The 18,901-nt window shown below is 42.6% G+C and overlaps 1 protein-coding gene across 1 annotated transcript; it reads left to right on the top strand.

Annotated features, from left to right (window-relative positions):
- Positions 1-12,169: 12,169 nt before the first annotated feature.
- LOC308246782 (GTPase IMAP family member 4-like) lies at positions 12,170-17,633 on the top strand (the record flags this gene model as incomplete). Its single annotated transcript, XM_080665147.1, has 2 exons — positions 12,170-12,227; positions 16,702-17,633. 2 exons carry the CDS (start codon positions 12,170-12,172, stop codon positions 17,631-17,633), a joined length of 990 nt encoding a protein of 329 aa, XP_080521273.1.
- Between the last annotated feature and the right edge of the window lie 1,268 nt (positions 17,634-18,901).

Raw genomic sequence — 18,901 nt, 5'->3', positions numbered from 1 at the left:
CCAACATTTCATCCTCACAGTCAAAGCAAAAGCCCACACTCAAAGAGGTTCTTTGGAGAAAACCTGAGAACTCATCAACTGGTGGTAAAGAAGGTGAGCCTGGCTGAGAAGCGGTCCTGAGTGGCAGAGCTGTGAGGGCAGTAGGTTCAGGGAGTGTGCAGGGCATGGGTTCTGGTCTCAGGAGGGACCTGGTTCTGTGCCAGCAGCACAGTGTGTATAGGGGGGGAGGCGGGGGGGGGTCGGTGCTTTCAGAGGGTAGTGGCAGATAGTAGAGAGGGTAGTCAGGAGTTTTATTAGCACAATGTTACACATCTCATATTGAACAGGACACATTTGTGCTGACTTGTGTACCTTCATGCATTTGTCGCTGTGATAGACACTGAGGCTGCCTGACAAGCCCTCCTTTTCCCTGGATAGGAAATGAGTGTCCCCATGGCAGGTCTTTGGAGCTCAAAGGCAATTTAGAGACAACCCTCTTTTTACTGAAAAAGAAGCAGGATCCCAGAGTGGTATGACTCTAGGGGTTGCCCACATCACTAAGGGCAGAGGAAATCTGGACTGCAGTTTGCTAAATCCTTTCCATCACATAGCAGAGAGAAACTATGACCCCAATAGTGTAACATGTGAGGTGAGGAGGGGGTGTTTAGGGAGAGGGTTGGCTATTCTGGAGGAACAATGTATGTGACACCCTCCTATTAACTTCCCTAGTTACAGGCTTCCTGCCAGTTCTCCATTCTGGAAAGAGTGTGGACTACCTTCCCTGGCCTCTCTTGATCTTATTCTTATTCAATGGGGTTTTAGAATCCTGGGTCTGAGAAGAAACTAAGAGGCTGTTGTATGCAGTGGTTAGCAGGGAAGTGGTAGTCAGACTTTGAATTCAATCCCTTCTCTGCCTGATTCCTGTTAGCACTGTGACCATGGGCAAATGTCTCAGTATTTTTGAGCCACATCAATGTCCTTATTTTAAAAGTTAGAAAAATAAAATTAGCATTTGAAGGCAATAAATGAGATAATGCTTTCTTATTTTTATTTTTTTTGTTTGTTTTAGATTCCACATATAAGTGAGATCATACAGTATTTGTGTTTCTCTGTTTGACATTTCCTTAGCAAATGCCCTTCAGGTCCATCCATATCGTTGCAAATGGCAAGGTTTTTTTTTGTTGTTTTTTTTTATGGCAGAACAATATTTTATATATATATATATAATATTGATCTCTGCATTGTTCTCACACCCCTATAACATTATCTAGATTAATATGCCTTTATAGTAAGTCTTGATATCAAGTACTGTAAGTCCTCCATATTGCTTTTTCTTTAAAAAATTTTGTTTGGGTTATTCCATGTCTTCTTCCTTTCCTTGCAAATTTAAAATTTTGCTTAATAATTTCTTTCAAAAATTTAGTTAGGATTTTGTTTGAGATTATAGTACCCACGAGGCACCATACTTAGTTTTCCTAGATCAATTAGGGGAGAATTGCCACCTTAAATATTGAATCTTTCAATCCACAGACATTACATTTACTTAGGTGTTGGTTTTCTATCACAATTTTCAGTGTATAGTTACGTGCATCTTTTCTTAAACTTATTTTTAACTTTTTTATTTTAAATTGTATTATTTTTAAAATGTAATGTTGAATATTGATCTTGTATCCTGCAATTGTGTAAATTCTCTTATCTACTGTTTTTTTTCATAGTCCTTAACATTTTCTATACACATGATCATGTCATCTGCAAATATTACTTTGTTCTATCCAACCTTTGTGCCTTTTTTTTTTTTTTTTTTTTTTTGTCTTGTCCTATTGCAATGGCTTGAGTCTCTGGGATAATATTTAAGAGAAGTAGTAAGAACTGACATTCTTGCCTGATGCCTAATATTAAATCTAAAACCATTAGCCTGTTACCATTAATTATGATGGTAGAAATCATTTATTTTCCCCCCTAAGTGTCCTGAATCAGGTGGAGGAAGTTCCTTTCTATTCCTAGTTTGTAAGAGGTTTTAATTATGATTAGTTCTTATATTTTATCAAATGCTTTTTCTAGAATGGTTGAAATAATTATATATTTTCTGCAATCTGTTGATGGTTAGTAATGCTTATTATCAAACTAGAGGCCCAGTGCATGGATTCGTGCACCGGTGGGGTCCCTTGGTGTGGCCTGCGGGAATCAGGCCAAAACCGGCAGTCCAATGCCACCTGCTGCTCCTGCCTGCCGCTCCCACTTATCCCAGCCCCTCTGCACCTGCCATGGGCTCGCTCCCAGTCAGTCCCAATCAGGAGAAGCTCATGCTGCCGCAGCTGCACTCACCATCTGTGAGCCCGGCCTCTGGCACTCATGGGTCAGCTGAGCAGCGCTCCTGCTGTGGGAGTACACTGACCAGCAGGGGCAGCTCGTTGGTGACTGGTCGTTCAGTCGTTCAGTCATTCAGTTGTTCAGTCGTTTGGTCGATTGGTCGCTTAGGCTTGTATATGTATAGATGTTAAACAAACTTTGGACAGATAAGATTAACCCAACTCAGTCCTAATATAGTACTTTTACGTGCAGTGCTGGGTTTCATTTGCTAATATCTTAAAAAATATTTTTGTGTCTATTTTCATTAAGGATGTTGGGCTATAGTTCTCTTTTCTTGTGATGTCTGCATCTGGTTTGACTTTGTGGTATGTTTGACCTTATAAAATAAAATGAGATGTGCTTCCTCCTCTTCTATTTTCTGGGTTTGTGTTAGATTGGTACCATATATACTTTTTTTTAGTCTGTGAAAGATACACTTTGTTTTAAAAGCCCAAGTCACTTTTAAAACACTTTTCCGCCAAAACCGGTTTGGCTCAGTGGATAGAGCGTCAGCCTGCAGACTGAAGGGTCCCAGGTTCGATTCCGGTCAAGGGCATGTAACTTGGTTGTGGGCACATCCCCAGTAGGGGGTGTGCAAGAGGCAGCTGATCGATGTTTCTCTCTCATCGATGTTTCTGACTATCTATCCCTCTTCCTTCCTCTCTGTAAAAAATCAATAAAATATATTAAAAAAAAAAAACACTTTTCCAACACTGCTCCTTTATTCAGTACTATATAAATAGATTTTGGGTTAAAAAGAAAGATTTATTTTTCAATTCACTGTTTTGTTTTTTACCAATACTCTTCAGATTGTCTGAGTTCCAAGAATCAATATAAATTCTAAATACCTTTAATTTAACATTTTTTTCTATTATAGTTGATATCCAATATTATTTTGTATTAGTTTCTGGCATATAGTATAGTAGTTAGACAGTGATATAATTTACAAAGTGATACCCCCAATAATTCAAGTACCCACTTGGCCCCATATTTAGTTTTTACACTAAGTATGTACAACAGCTTTTATCCACTCATCTATGATTATCTTTTCTATGCTGTACTATATAAAACTTGTGAATGATTTTGTTTGTATGTGGTTTAAATTCTTTTTTCACTTTTTCTATTACAAGTTACATCCAATATTATTTTGTATTGGTTTCAGCTGTATAGCATATTGGTTAGGCAATCATATAATTTACAATGTGTTCTCCCTGATATTTCCTGTACCCACCTAGCACCATACACTATCATTGACTATATTTCCTATGCTGTACTTTACATTTCATGAATATTTTGTAACTAACAATTTGTACTTCTTAAACCCTTCAGCTTTTTCAGCTAGTCCCCCAACCCCCATCTCCCTCTGGCAACATTCGGTCTGCATTGAATCTACAAGTCTGTTTCTGTGGTTTTTGTTGTTGTTTTTTTAATTTATATTAGTCCTTAGGTTCCATTTATAAGTGAAATAATGTGGTATTTGTCTTTCACTGACTGACTTGTTTTACTTAGCATAATACCCTCTAGGTCCATTCATGATGCTTCAAATGGTAACATTTAGTTCATTATGGCTGAGTATTATTCCACTGTATATATGTATCACAGCTTTTATCCACTCATCTATTAATAGGCACTTGGGTTGCTTCCATATCTTGGCTACTGTAAACAATGCTGCAATGAACATAGTGGTGCATATGTTCTTTTGCATTAGTGTTGTGTGTTTCTTCACATATATACCCAGAAATAGAATCACTGGGTCATAAAGCAGTTTCATTTTCAATTTTTTTGAGGACCCTCTGAACTGTTTTCCATAGAGGCTGCACTAATCTACATTCACAAAATACATTCACACCAACAGTGGATGAGAGTTCCCTTTTCTCCACATCCTCACCAACACTTGCTCTTTGTTGATTTATTAATGACTAGATACCATTGCACAAAATTCATACATGGTTAGGGTCTCTAGTGGCTACCGGCTGCCGGCCAGGGCCTTCCTTCATTCCACACCACCCCCTGTGATCAGCACATGTCATAAAAAAGCGATGGAACTCCCAGTTGGTGAAACACCCAAGGGGACACTTGGCATAGTAGCCTTTTATATATATAGACTAGAGGCCTGGTGCACAAAATTTGTGCACAAGGTTGGTGGGGGCCTCAGCCCAGTCTGCACCCTCTTTCAATCCAGGACCCCTCAGGGGATATCCGACTAGCAGTCAAACATCCCTCTCACAATCTGGGACCACTGGCTTCTAACTGCTTGCCTGCCTGCCTGCCTGCCTGATCACCCCCAACCACTTTGCCTGCCTGCCTCAGGTGCCAGCACTGGCCCCTCTCACACCCACTGCCAGCACTTGGTGCCAGCCCCAATCGCTTGGCACCATCAGCAGGTGCAAGTGGCAGCTGCCAGCCCCAATTGCCCCTCATGGCTTCTCCACCTCCCCCTGCTCCTGAGGGGAGATCAGGGCTGGCAGCCGCCTCTTATATCCACTACCAGCAACAGCCCCACTCACACCCACTGCTGGCACTGACCCCAATTGCTCCACACCTTCAGTGGGTGAGAGCGGGGCTGCTGGCAGACAGGGGACCAGGGCCACAGGAGGAGGGGCTGGGCCGGGACACGGCGGATAGGCCGAGACCTACTCCTGTGCCCACTGCAGACTCGCAGCCCACCATTACTTTCAAGGTGCACGAATTTCTGCACTGGGCCCCTAGTAAAAAATAAAAATAGAATGAAGAAAAAATAATTTGAAAAAAATTAAATAAAAAGAAAAGAAAAGAAAAAAAATGTTTAATAAAAGATAAAAAAAATAAAATAAAAAAGTGAAGTGTCATTCATTTCAGCTGAGTTTTAATGCCCATGAGGGCTGTTTTAAGAGCATACTCTTCTGTTGTGTCTGCCACTTCTCAGTTTCCTGTTATGTAGTCAGCACCATGCTGATGTTCCAAGAGATCCACCGCTACTTTGTTTGTGTGTATCTCCATAGTCTTGACTGCAAGCAGGCAGAACCAATCTGCCCCCTTAGCCTGTCTTCCTCCTGTCAATCTTAATCTTTCAATCACCTGTTTCTGACAGGGCTACAGGTAGGGAGGTTGCTGTATTGCTTTCTGGGACTGAACAGCCTCTCTTCAACCCAGTCCCTGAGGGCTCTTCAGGGCTATTCATATTTGTTGTGTCCTTTGTACCGCTCAGGAAGTAGTTTTGTAGGCTGTATTAGCTGTCTTGAGGCTGCTGAGAGGAGCTGGCTTTTCTGGAGAAAAATGGCTGCTTAGGTCCAGAGGTTCAGGAATGTTCCAGTGCCAGACCCCTGGTCATCTTTCCCCAACCCACTCTCCTCCACAGTCTCTCCTTAGACTCCACAAATCCACACCTTCACCTGCACCTCAGCCATGGGTGAGTGTTTGTATTTGAAAGGTCCTATGAACTTGGTTTAGTAAATAAAAGCAAAGACTAAACAGAGGCAAACCAACTACGCATCTTCTAGTTTCTCTCCTCCCAGCAATGCATGGCTTGGGCAGTTCTTCAGGCTGCCCCTCTGGACTCAGCCTCTCACGGCTGTGGACTTAGATCTAGAATGCTCTGCTGCCAGCAGCCCTGTGGACTTCCTTTCCACAGCTGGATGTTATGCTGTCACCAAGGAATGCGGACTTGGTGCCATGCAGCTTCCTTCTGACCCCCTCAGCTCCATGGTCTCACGACTTTCTCCAGCCCAGATTCCAAATCCTTCTGTTCTCCAGGCATCCTCTGCCCTTCCAGGCTGTGAGTTGTCTCACCAGCTGTGTCTACTTCATCAATTCCAAATGGATGTTATTTGATTTAAATGCTCCTTCTATCTGCTCTGGAATAAGGTTCAGGATACATCTGCCTATTCAGCTGCCATTTTTTTTCTTCTGGAGGATACTTTTTCCATTGATCTTCTGTAGAGAGTGGAAGGGAGGGAGGGAGGGAGGGAGGGAGGGAGGGAGGGAAATATATGATAGATAGAGATAAAGATAGAGATAGAGATAGAGATAGAGATAGAGATAGAGATAGAGACAGAGACAGAGACAGAGATAGAGACAGAGACAGAGACAGAGATAGAGATAGAGATAGAGGGAGGGGAAAGAAAGAAAGAAAGAAAGAAAGAAAGAAAGAAAGAAAGAGAGAAAGAAAGAAAGAAAATAAGACAGACAATAAACAGGAGAGGAAAACTTGGATTGGTTGCTTCCCTCACATGCCTCCACTGGGGCCAGGAATTAAACCTGCAATACAGGTATGTGCCCTTGGCCATGAATCAAACCCACTAACCTTTGGTGTGTGGGCCAATGGCAGAGTTCTATGCCATTTTTATATTTGCTATTTCTTTGTTGAAGTTCTCACTAATTCATTGAGCACCTTTATAACCACTGTTTTGAACTCTGTATCTGGTACATAGCTTGCCTCCATTTCATTTTTTTTTTCTGGGTATTTCTCCTGTTCTTTTGTTTGGGGCATGTTTCTTTGTTTCCTGACTTTGACTGCCCCTCTGTATTTGAGTCTGTGTATTAGGTAGATCTTTGTCTCCCAGTCTTGGTATGGTGAACTTACATATTAGATATCTTCTGGGACTTAGTGGCAGAATCTTCCTGAATACCTGAGGTAGATGTTCCAAATGTAGGATATGTGAGCCTGCCTTGTAGTGGAGTCTTGGTTGGTGTTGGTCCATCCTTGGGTGTGGTTGACCCTCAGGCTGGTTGAGGATCAACCACAACCACAGTGTATGAGCTATTGTGAGGGGGCTAACTCCAGAAAGCAGAATTTGCTCCAGTAATGTCTGCTGTCTCCCAAGTTCTCCTTTTAGGTATGTTACTTGTGGAGCTAATTGGGTCATGCTCTCATGTGGTCTGAACTCTATCACCAGGTGTGTTGGTTCTGGGGTCTATTGGAAGGCACTCTGATGTAGGACCTGCCTGTGACTGACCCTGGGCTATCTGTTTGTAGCTGCAAAGGGATCCACAGTCTGTGGCTGCTCTTTGGGGCCTGGGTGTGTGTGGAAGGGGCTAAGCTGTGCACCGAGGCTAGCTTCTTCCAGCAATAAGCACAGAGGCAGATCAACAAAAGGCAAAAGGTTGTTTTAGATCAGGGGTAATGAACCTGCCAAGGACCATTTGGATATTTATAACATCATTCATGGGCCATACAAAATTATCAACTTATAAATTAGTATGCTATTTTTTGGTCAAATATCTAATTAACTCACCCCTAATGCCAAGACAGGATTAGACCAAATGATTCCATGGGCCTTACATGGCCCATGGGCAGACGTTCCTCAACCATGTTTTAAATGATAAAGTGGGCCTGTCTCTTACAAGAACAAGTTGGAAGAGCTCCTTCCCTCACTTCCTCTTTCCTCCTTCCCCTCAATGTCCTTGCTTAACTTTGCCTTCAAAGTTAGAAAAGGGAGCAAGACCTAGATTTTCCAGGTAAAGGAATATGGGTGTTTGTGTGTGTGTTGTGGGGAAAGACAGGGAAATGTGGGATTTGGGGCAGAAGGAACCTTTCCCCTGGATTTATATCATAAACCTCCCAGCAAACTTACTCTCAGCATATGCTTCTCATTGCTTTCTGTTTTCTGCCTCTGCTGATTGTAGGCTGTAATCCATTATAAAGGCTTAACCCTTCAAATTAGTTCCTCTTTCAGAGACTGCTGCTTGCTGGGGCTGGACAGCAGACCCTGAGCGATGGAAGAATGATGACTCGGACACACATTTCTGTGAAAGAGAGGGCTAAGGATTGCTTGGCTAGGAACCAAACAGCCCCTTTCACCTGCCTCCTTAGGTTTTTATTGTAGCAACAGCTTGAGCTAAAATTAACTATTAGATACTATCAGTAGGATAAGCATACTTGAGAAGACCCATGCATCTGCAGTGTCCTTTAAGCAAGGACATCTGAAGACTAAGCATAAAGATTCCAGTAAACATCCGGAGCTAAGACTTTTCAACTAAATCCCATGCTTCCCCATAGCTGCTCAGAGAGTATTTGTACAAATACCAGTAATTCCTTTAACCACTTATAGGATTTCTAAATTAATTTGAAGCTTTCAGGGATAGAGTAGCATGAGCAGACAGAATTAGCTCTGATGGCAGCTGGTGGGTAAAGAGTACTGGGAAGTATAATAAACATAGCTTGGTGTATTCCCCCTTTGACCCCATCACCAACATCGACTTCATGGCAGAAGCTGATATGTAAAAATTCTGTGATTTCTCTTCCCAATTTACAAGAAGCTGTTTTTTATTCCCTATTCTTAAGGGAAAAAACATAACTCTTTTTTAGAAAGGAGTCTGTCTTTCTCATAGTATTTCAAGTGTATATTTTATGGCTTGTGATGAGATGAGCCTGTCCTTAACAGCTAACATTTTCGGCCTGTTGCAGGCATACTCTGCTCCAATGTGAGTTTCTCAAACAGATTTCCCAATTTCCAAATGTTTTTAGGTAGCAAGGATAAAAGGTATTTAAAATGTAATAACATATTTGTATGACTCTAAGCATTGATGAATAAGGAGAGGATAGAGGAGAAGGGGTTAAGAGAAGCTTTCAGGAGAAACCAAGATGGGCGGCACAGGTAAACATTTAAACTGCTGCCTTGCACAACAATATCAAAACTACAACTAAAAGACAAAACGGACACCATCCAGAACCACAGGAAAGCTGGCTGAGTGGAAATTCTACAACTAGAAGAAAAGAGGAAAGCACATTGAGACTCACAGGAGCTGCAAAAGGCTGAGGTACGGAGACTCACACGCGGAGAGGACGGGCGGCTGAGTGCGTGGCTGGCTTTCTAAAGCGGGAGGGAGACAGAAGCTCCCGACTGCGCTGAACTCCAGTTCTGGGCAAGTTTCTGGAAACCCCAACTCATTCGGGGAGAAACTGGACTGTCTGGCAGTGGGCAAAACTCGAGGGCAGCTTTCTCTCAGAGGTGCTTGCAGTGATTAACGAGGGACACTGAGACCCAGGGGCTTCATTGGCCAGGGCTGACAGGAAACCAAGGCTGTCTGCTTCGCCCTGAAACACCGCCCCATCCAAGCTGAGCACAGAGGCTTTTGCAATTTTGCAAGTCTTGTCTCATAAGAGTGTCTCCAGCACAGAAGTTCTCCCAGTGTAGACACAGCTGATCCTCACAGCCAATTGGCCTGGAGGTCAATTCCTCCCAGTGATACCAACAACAGTCAAGACTTAACTACAACAAGGCTGTGCACACAGTCCACAAAGGGGTGCACCAAGAGTGTCCACCTCAGGTAACTGGGGAGGCTGAGCCACTGTGCCCTATAGGACACCTACCACACAAAGCTACTCTACCAACTCAGGGAAGCAACAAAAATGCAGAGACAAAGAAACAGGTCACAAATGAAAGAAACGGAGGAAAACAAATGACTGGATATAGAGTTCAAAACCATGCTTATAAGGTTTTTCAAGAATTTCCTAGAAAAGGCTGATAAATTTAGCAAGACCCTCGAGGATATAAAAAAGGACCAACTAGAAATTAAACATACACTGACTGAAATAAAAAATATTATACAGAGACCTAACAGCAGACTAGAGGACCGCAAGAATCAAGTCAAAGATTTGAAATACAAAGAAGCAAAAAACACTCATCTGGAAAAGCAAAAAGAAAAAAGAATCCAAAAAATTTGAAGATAGTGTAAGGAGCCTCTGGGACAACTTCACGTGTACCAACATCCGAATTATTGGGGTGCCAGAAGAAGAGAGAGAGCAAGATACTGAAAACCTATTTGAAGAAATAATGACTGAAAACTTCCTCCACCTGGTGAAAGAAATAGATTTACAAGTCCAGAAAGTGCAGAGAACCCCAAACAAAAGGAATCCAAAGAGGACCACACCAAGACACATCATAATTAAAATGCCAAGAGCAAAAGACAAAGAGAGAATATTAAAAAGAGCAAGGCAAAAACAGTTAATTACCTACAAGGGAGCACCCATACGATTGTCAGCTGATTTCTCAACAGAAACTATGCAAGCCAGAAGGGAGTGGCAATAAATATTCAAAGTGATGAATAGCAAGAACCTAAAACCAAGATTACTCTACCCAGCAAAGCTATCATTCAGAATTGAAGGTCAGATAAAGAGCTTCACAGATAAGAAAAAGCTAAAGGAGTTCATCACCACCAAACCAGTATTATATGAAATGCTGAAAGGTTTTCTTTAAGAAGAGGAAGAAGAAGAAAAAGGTAAAGATAAAAATTATGAACAACAAATACATGTCTATCAACAAGTGAATCTAAAAATCAAGTGAATAAAAAATCTGATGAACAGAATAAACTGGTGAATATAATAGAATCAAGGGCATAGAAAGGGAGTGGACTGACAATTCTGGGGGGGAAAGGGGTGTGGGGGGTGTGGGAAGAGACTGGACAAAAAGCGTACACATAAGGATGAGGACAGTGAGCGGGAGGTAAGGGCAGAGGGTGGGATGGGAACCGGGTGGAGGGGAGCTATGGGGGGGAAAAGAGAAACAATTGTAATAATCTGAACAATAAAGATTTATTAAATTAAAAAATATAAGGAGAGGATAATATTTATCAGAGATGTATGCTGGACATAAAGATCTGAAAGGAAGTAAGAATCAGAAATATTTTTGATCAATTTATTTGTTTAACAAATAGTTATTGAGAACCCCTCTATGTCCAGTATTGTGTTTGTCCCAGGTAATAAGGGAAATGCAAGACACAGTTGGTCCTATCATCATCACAAGCTCAGAACCTAAAGGGGCATAGTGAAAAAAAAAAAAAAAAAAAAAAAAAGCAAACACCTTCTTATGGTAGTATGTGTTCTGTAGGAACCCCTGGGAATGCGATTAGAGCAAATGGCAAGTTGTTTTTGGTGATGGTGTTGTGAGGAGAGGAATTAGAGGGAATAAAAAATAAAATTTAGTTTTAGAAAAGCACTTGATTATAGAGGAGAAGAGGAATTGGAGATGAAATGATTGGTTAGGAGTTTTAAGCATGGCAAACAAATAAAAGTGCTTGGCTTAGCATAAAGGTGGAGAGAATGGATAATTTTGCATGTTTTTGAGGTAGAATCCATAGGATTTGATGGTAGACTGATGAGCAAGTGAGGAAAGAGGAGATGCAGCTGACCCCAAGATTCTGCAGCAGCCAGTGGCTGAATGGTGATGGCATCTACCTAAATGGGAGTAGAATCATTTACATGGTCTGGAGTTGGGGGTTGGGAGATGGTCAAGGGCTCCATTTTGCCCGAGTTCTGTTTGAGATACTCATGAACTTGCCCAGTGGGGAAGTTGAATGGGATATAAAAGTTCCAAATTCTGAGGAGGGTCCCAGGGGTGGGCAAACTTTTTGACTCGAGGGCCACAATGGGTTCTTAAACTGGACCGGAGGGCCGGAACAAAAGCATGGATGGAGTGTTTGTATGAACTAATATAAATTCAAAGTAAAGGAGAGGAGGGGAGAGCAAGAGAACCCTCCGCTCTTCGGCTCCGCAGGCCGGATAGAACAGCCGAACGGGCCAGATCCGGCCCGCAGGCCGTAGTTTGCCCACGGCTGGTCTAGGCTATGAGGACATACAGATGACATTCAAAGCAATAATTTACTGAATGGATGGAAAAGGGCGCCCAGAACCAGAGCTGAGGAAGCACCTGAAATATGTTCCTGTAGAGAAAAAACAACAAGTGAAAATGAAACTGACAATGGGGAGGTGAGAAGTATTGGAAAATAGCGAAGGTGAAATCAAGTAGCAAGTTTATGAAAAATAAAAAATAAAAACTGTTGGCTTCATGAGGTTTTGGTTTTCAGTTACTATCCATTTCCCTAAAATGAGTTCTGTTTCTTATCTACAGAAATTTAAACTACAATGGCAGCTCAATTGGACATTACTCCTTTTAACTTCAGTGAACCCAGGACCAGCCATGGTGAGAGGGTGCTTGGATTCCCCAGGCTAGGTGGGACAGGTGGGCAATGGCTTCTCCTGTCCTCTCTGCTAGTCCCCATCTGAGCAAGAACAAACAAAATATTTTCAACCTTATTTTTTAATTTCTCTTAATTGACTCAGCTCTTGCTTTTCTCACAACCTTCTGCCCTGTCTCCTTGTGACACAGCATAACCTCTAGAGGAGGAGAGGTTAAAGTATCCTGATTGATCCCAGGCTGATGAGGTTTCTTATTCCCTACATCCTACGATGTGGACACATCAGAAGGGCCAGTGGTAGCCTCTCTGGCTGTTTTTCTGCCACTCTCTTCAGCCTAAGAGTGGACTGGGAAGGAGGAACATGAGAGGAATTTATTTATTCAGGTCCCTAATTCACTGGCTCCTGGAGGCCTCACTACCAACAAATTCAATAGATTGGCTCACTCAGTCGCTCACAAATTCAATAGATTGGCTCACTCAGCTGCTTTTTTTACTTCCTTATCTGTAGAAATAAACTATATCAGTAGAACTTTTGCTGATTTTGCAACACACCACACCACACCACAACTTAGTACCCTAACATCTCAACCATTTCTTTGGCAATCAATTTGGTAGATACCTGGGCAGTCCTTGGATTTGCACTACCTGGGCTCATCTCAGCCAGACATGCTGATGCACTGGTAGTAAGCTGGTGATGATTAAGTACACAACTGGATAATCATCCTATCTAATAAAAGATTAATATTCAAATTGACCATCACTCCAACACACAAGATGGCCACCCCCATGTGGGCACAAGATGGCTGCCACAAAATGACCTGAAGGGGAGGGTAGTTGGGGGCAATCAGGCCAGCAGGGGAGGGCAGTTGGGGGGATGAGGCCTGCAGGGGAGGGTAGTTGGGGGTGACCAGGCCGGCAGAGTACGGTAGTTGGGGGTGACCAAACCTGCAGAGGAGGGCAGTTGGGGGAGACCAGGCCTGCAAGAGAGGGCAGTTGCAGGGGACCAGGCCTGCAGGGAAGGACTGTTGTGGGGAACCCAGGTTTTCAAGGGAGGGCAGTTGGAGGTGACTGGGCTGGCAGGGGAGGTCAGTTGGGGGCAACCAGGTCTGCTGGGGAGGGCGGTTGGGGATGATCGGTCTAGCAGGGGAGGGCAGTTAGGGGTGACCAGGCAAGCAGAGGAGGGCAGTTTGGGGTGACCAGGCCTGCAGGGGAGGGCAGTTGGGGGGACCAGGCCTGCAGGGAAGGGCAGTTAGAGGGGACCAGACCTGCAAGGGAGTGCAGTTGGGAGGACCAGGCCTGCAGGGGAGGGAAGTTGGGGGATATCAGGTCTTCAGAGGAGGGAAGTTGGGGGTGACCAGGTCAGCAGAGGAGGGCAGGTTGGGGGAAACCAGGCTGGCAAGGAGTCCCAGATTGGAGTGGGTGCAGGCTGGGCTGAGGGACACACACCCGCCATAGATGAATTTTGTGCACTGGGCCTCTAGTTCTTTAGATAAAATTTATTGATGTAACATTGGTTAATAACATTATATAAGTTTCAGGTGTAAAATTCTATAATATGTCATCTGTGTATTACTTTCTCTACTCACCACCCTAAACCTTGTCTCCTTCCATTACCATATATTTTACTCCCTTTACCTCTTTAACATCTCCCCACGCCTCATTCCCTCTGGTAACCACCATATTGTTGCCTGTAACTATGAGTTTCTTTGTTCCCTTGTTGCTTTCTATTTTATATCCTATATGTGAGTGAAATCATTTAGTTCTTGTCCTTTGTTCATCTGATTTATTTTGCTTAGCATAATACTTTCAAGATCCAGCAACTGGAAACTTTTGAAATGGATAGCTCCATGGCCATCTCTGGTAGTTATCAAACTCTTGGGCAGCCTAGGGTGATAGGGATAACCAGTCTTTGTGTCCTTCATCATCAATCAGTTGCAGGGTTCTGAAGAACAAGAGACAGAGAGCCACAGTGCATCGGCACTTTTGGAGTCTACTAGCATCATGATTTTACTACCCTATTATCTAGAGCAAGTCACAGGGCCCACCCTGATGCAAGGGGTGGAGAAACAAACTCAGAGCCTTGTGGGTTGCCCTGCAGATCCACATGATAAAGAGACATGTGTACAGAGATGGGATTAATTCATGGCTATATATTGCAGTCTATCACACAGACTGCCAGCATTGGCAAATGGTTGCAGTGTTGGAGCTGGCCCTTGGTGACTTCTCATTTCATCTCCCATGATTTGCCTACATCTCTCTGAATGACCAACTAATGCCCTCCAGATAGCCTTAGGTTGAAGTCTTCCACTGTGGTGCTAACTAAATAATAATTTGAACTCCCACCTGCATTTTATCTTCATCTTAACCATCCTATAGCTACTGCTCTCAGCTTCTGGAAATTTAATTCTACCACCCCAGAATTCTGGTTATCAAATGTGGGATACTCTGCCTTAGGAATGGTTTTTCTAATCCTTGGATTAGCGACAGCATCATGCTAACGTGTGTGGGAGATAGGGAATAACTACCAATTTTGTGGAAGCTAGAGTAGGGGATTCTTAAAAATGTCTCTTCTGTTTGATTGATAGTTTAAAAAAATCATTCCAGTGTACAAAATAGAAAAAGAGGGAATAATGGAAATAAAGAGACAGTTTAGTGGATTGCTGACTCATGGAAGGTGATGGTAGTTTGGGCTAGTGTGATGGTCTTCAAAATGGAGAGAAGCAGTCAGATTTGTGGATGGAGCCGGGAGAACTTGCCAATGGGTCAGATCTGGAAAGTAAGGGGAACAGAGGAATCCAGGGAGATTCCTAGTTTAGTTTGAGAAACTGGGTAAATGGTGATGATATCTCTGAAAAATAAAATGGAGTTTACAATCATGTCAGCAATATTGTCATTGTGGTGATGTATGCATCAACTCAAAGCAGAGACAAGTCATTGTCATACAGGATTCCTCCTGCAAGAATCAGTCTTATTCAAGGGCTGTGCTGACAGGGTCTTCCTGCAGGGAGAAACAGGTTCTCAGATGTGCTTGTCAGTTGACTTCTATGGTCCTGGTCTGTGCTCAACATCCTGACAACTTTAACTTTATAGACACATGGAAGAGATAAGCAGAGAATTACTGACTAGAAAGAGGGAAAGAGATATGAAGATGATTTGACATAGTGATCTTTAAAACATCATTCAGGTGATAGGCTATGCTATTCTGTTATTAACTTCCAGGTGTCCTAAGAAGTAGACATGTCTAACCAAGTGAAACTAAAAAAGTGTAACTCTACCAATACTACTCTGTATAAGTTGTTATTACTATTATTTATGTATTAAGGGATTTTAGAGAACTGTCACTACTTTCTGAATAGAAGTCTTCTAAATATTAATGTAAGATAGGAAAACTTCATTAGATTTCCACATTAAGCTCATAATTTAAAAGTAAGGTATTTTGTTCTCCTTTGGTTCAGAATCCCTGAGGAGATGGCTGTACATGTAAAATATGAAGAAATACTTTGCCTTTCTGCAAATGTGCCATTTTCTCCCCTGCAAGGGTGGGATGGCTTGAATCACCCACCTACCTGGCTTCTTAATGGGAAGAATAAATGTTCCATTTTGGATATAAATTGGGGAAAGAAGGTCTTCCATTGTGATGTCCCAAAGTCAGATTTTGTGTTACTTCCTACATTAGCTTATGAGGAACAGTTACCACCAGCAGCTCAGAATTCTCCATGGGTACTAAGCTTCCAAAGGTCAGAGAGAGCAGCCCAAGGGACTGCTGAGAAGTTGCCGGCATTCCCCAAGTAACGCCGGTGGTCCTGATCCAGCATTTAGAAGGGTTCTGGAACCCTGGAGAAGGGGCTGTGTGTAAATTAATAAAGAGTCCAGAGACGAAACATAATTTTGAAAGGCATTTGCGGGGTGGGGCAGCAGAGGAGCTTGGCTGAAGAAACCAATTTCTCCTTGTCTCAGGACCCCTTGCTTTTTATTAACACAAATTTTCCTAAGGCAAGGTGGAGATATACACATCAAAGGGTAGGGTTTTGTACAGAATCCATTGTCAGAATGGGGGGGTTACTTCCGACTGTTCAGGTGTTTGGCCAGGAGTAGGCAATAACATGTAGATTAAGATGCCCTTAGATGTCTGGCAGTAAACAATCAATTTAATGCATCGTTTTCAGGTTTGGGGAAATGCCTTTAGCCATTCCCAACAGGCGATAACATATATGACTCAGCCCTTGTTGAGTCTCCAAGTTCCATCAACATTTCGATGAAACTCTTGCAATTATGACATACTGGAACTGGCTTCCAGCACCCAAGACCTGCAGTAGGGAGGTGAGGCCCAGGGGTTCCACAGATCTCCTGTGAGTGCAGAGGTAGCTCACTGACAGGACATTAGTGGGCAATAGAGAAAAACCAGTGGGCGGGGCTCTTGCAGTGGGAAATGTTGGAAGTCAATCCTAATGCTGTGATTTTTGTTTCCTGATGTCTCAGGATTTGGAAACCAAGATCCCAGAGATTCACAACTGCGACTTGTCTTAGTGGGTAAGACTGGAGCAGGAAAAAGTGCCACTGGGAACAGCATCCTTGGAAAGAAAGCATTTCATTCCAGCATTGGAGCAAAATCCATCACCAAGGTCTGTCAGAAAGGGAGCAGCATATGGAATGGGAGAGAAATTGTCTTTGTGGACACGCCTGGCATTTTTGACACTGAGGTACGGGATGCTGACACACAAAGAGAGATTGCTAATTGCATCCTCCTGACCTCCCCTGGGCCTCATGCTGTGGTCCTGGTGGTCCCCCTGCGCCGGTACACCAAAGAAGAACAAAAGGCCATGGAGAAGATGCTATCAATGTTTGGACCCAAAGCAAGGAGATACATGATTCTCTTATTCACCCGGAAAGATGACTTGGAAGGCATGGAGTTCCATGATTACTTAAAGGAAGCACCAGAAGGCATTCAAGATCTGATGGAGCAGTTCAAGGATCGTCACTGTGAATTCAACAATAAGGCGACAGGGGCTGAGCAGGAGGCTCAGAGGACACAGCTGCTGGACTTGGTCCAGCACATAGTGATGGAGAACCAGGGAGGTTTCTACACTAATAAGATATACCAAATGACTGAGGTGGAGATTCAGAAACAGATTCAAGTGAAACTAGAACAATACGGAGCTGAGCTGGAGAGAGAAAAAAGGCAATTAAGAGAGGAGTATGAAGAGAAAATCAGAAAGCTGGAGGATAAACTGGAGCAAGAAAAGAGAAAGGTAAAAATGGAGATGGAATTGGCAGAAAGTGAGAGTCGCTGTGTTTTAAGACAGCAAAATGCCAGAGGTGAAGTGGAGAGTCAGAAAGGGATGCTTGACATAATCTTGAGAGTATTGGAGATTGCTTCCTTTTTTCTCTCATTTCTGTTCAAGGAAGATTAAGCTTAATGAAAATCTGTCTATGTTTCCTGCATATTTTCAAGGGTTCCTTCCCCATGTATCTCATTCCCCTTAATCTGTTTCTATCTCTCACACTTTCAGGACTGGGGAATGTAGTAACATTTCTTTTTGTCAATTAGTAGATATTTCATTTATTCTACAGAGAGAGACACATTCTCAATTTGTAAAACTCCAAAGCAGCAAGTATGGATAATCCCTATCTACTGATCTCTTTCTCAGAATCGTAGAAGGGGAATGCATGAGACCAAAAGATGGTGACTCCAAGCTTTCTGTATTTATCCCTAGTAACCATTTCTCCTCTAGATTCTTTCTAGATTGGCACATAATCTCCATCTGTGGCTTCTACTTCATATTTTTACCTTGGGAATGACAATGATCATTTTACCTATGTTGTTAGATAAATCAATTATTTGTATTAGGTAATGGATAGCTAGAGATGCTTATAGAATTCTTTCTAAATGACCATAAACTTATTGAATTACATTCTTTTTTTTAAAATAAATCTTTATTCAGATTATTACAATTATTTCTCCTTTTTCTCCCCATATCTCCCCTCCACCCATTTCCCACTCAACCTTCTGCACTTACCTCCCCCCCACTGTCCTCATCCATAGGTGTATGATTTTTGTCCATTCTCTTCATGAACCCCCCATACCCCTTTCCCCCTGAGAATTATCAGTCCACTCCCTTTCTATGCCCCTGATTCTATTATATTCACCAGATTATTCTGTCCCTCAGGTTTTTAATTCACTTGATTTTTAGGTTCACTTGTTGATAGATATGTATTTGTTGTTCATAATTTTTATCTTTACTTTTTTCTTCTTCCTCTTCTTTAAGAATACCTTTCAGCATTTCATATAACACTGGTTTGGTGGTGATGAACTCCTTCAGCTTTTTCTTGTCTGTGAAACTCTTTATCTGCCCTTCAATTCTGAATGATAGCTTTGCTGGGTAGAGTAATCTTGGTTGTAGGTTCTTGCTATTCATCACATTGAAAATTTCTTGCCACTCCCATCTGGCCTGCATAGTTTCTGTTGAAAAGTCAGCTGACAGTCGTATGGGTGCTCCCTTGTGGGTAACTAACTGTTTTTCTCTTGCTGCTTTTAATATTCTCTCTTTGTCTTTTGCTCTTGGCATTTTAATTATGATGTGTCTTGGTGTGGTCCTCTTTGGATTCCTTTTGTTTGGGGTTCTGTGGGCTTCCTGGACTTGTAAGTCTATTTCTTTCACCAGGTGGGGGAAGTTTTCGG

The sequence above is a fragment of the Plecotus auritus genome, assembly GCF_963455305.1.
Source record: "Plecotus auritus genome assembly, chromosome: 4".
Classification (NCBI taxonomy): domain Eukaryota; kingdom Metazoa; phylum Chordata; class Mammalia; order Chiroptera; family Vespertilionidae; genus Plecotus; species Plecotus auritus.
The sequence above is the reverse complement of the archived record's forward strand: the minus strand, read 5'-3'. Positions and strand labels throughout refer to the sequence as shown.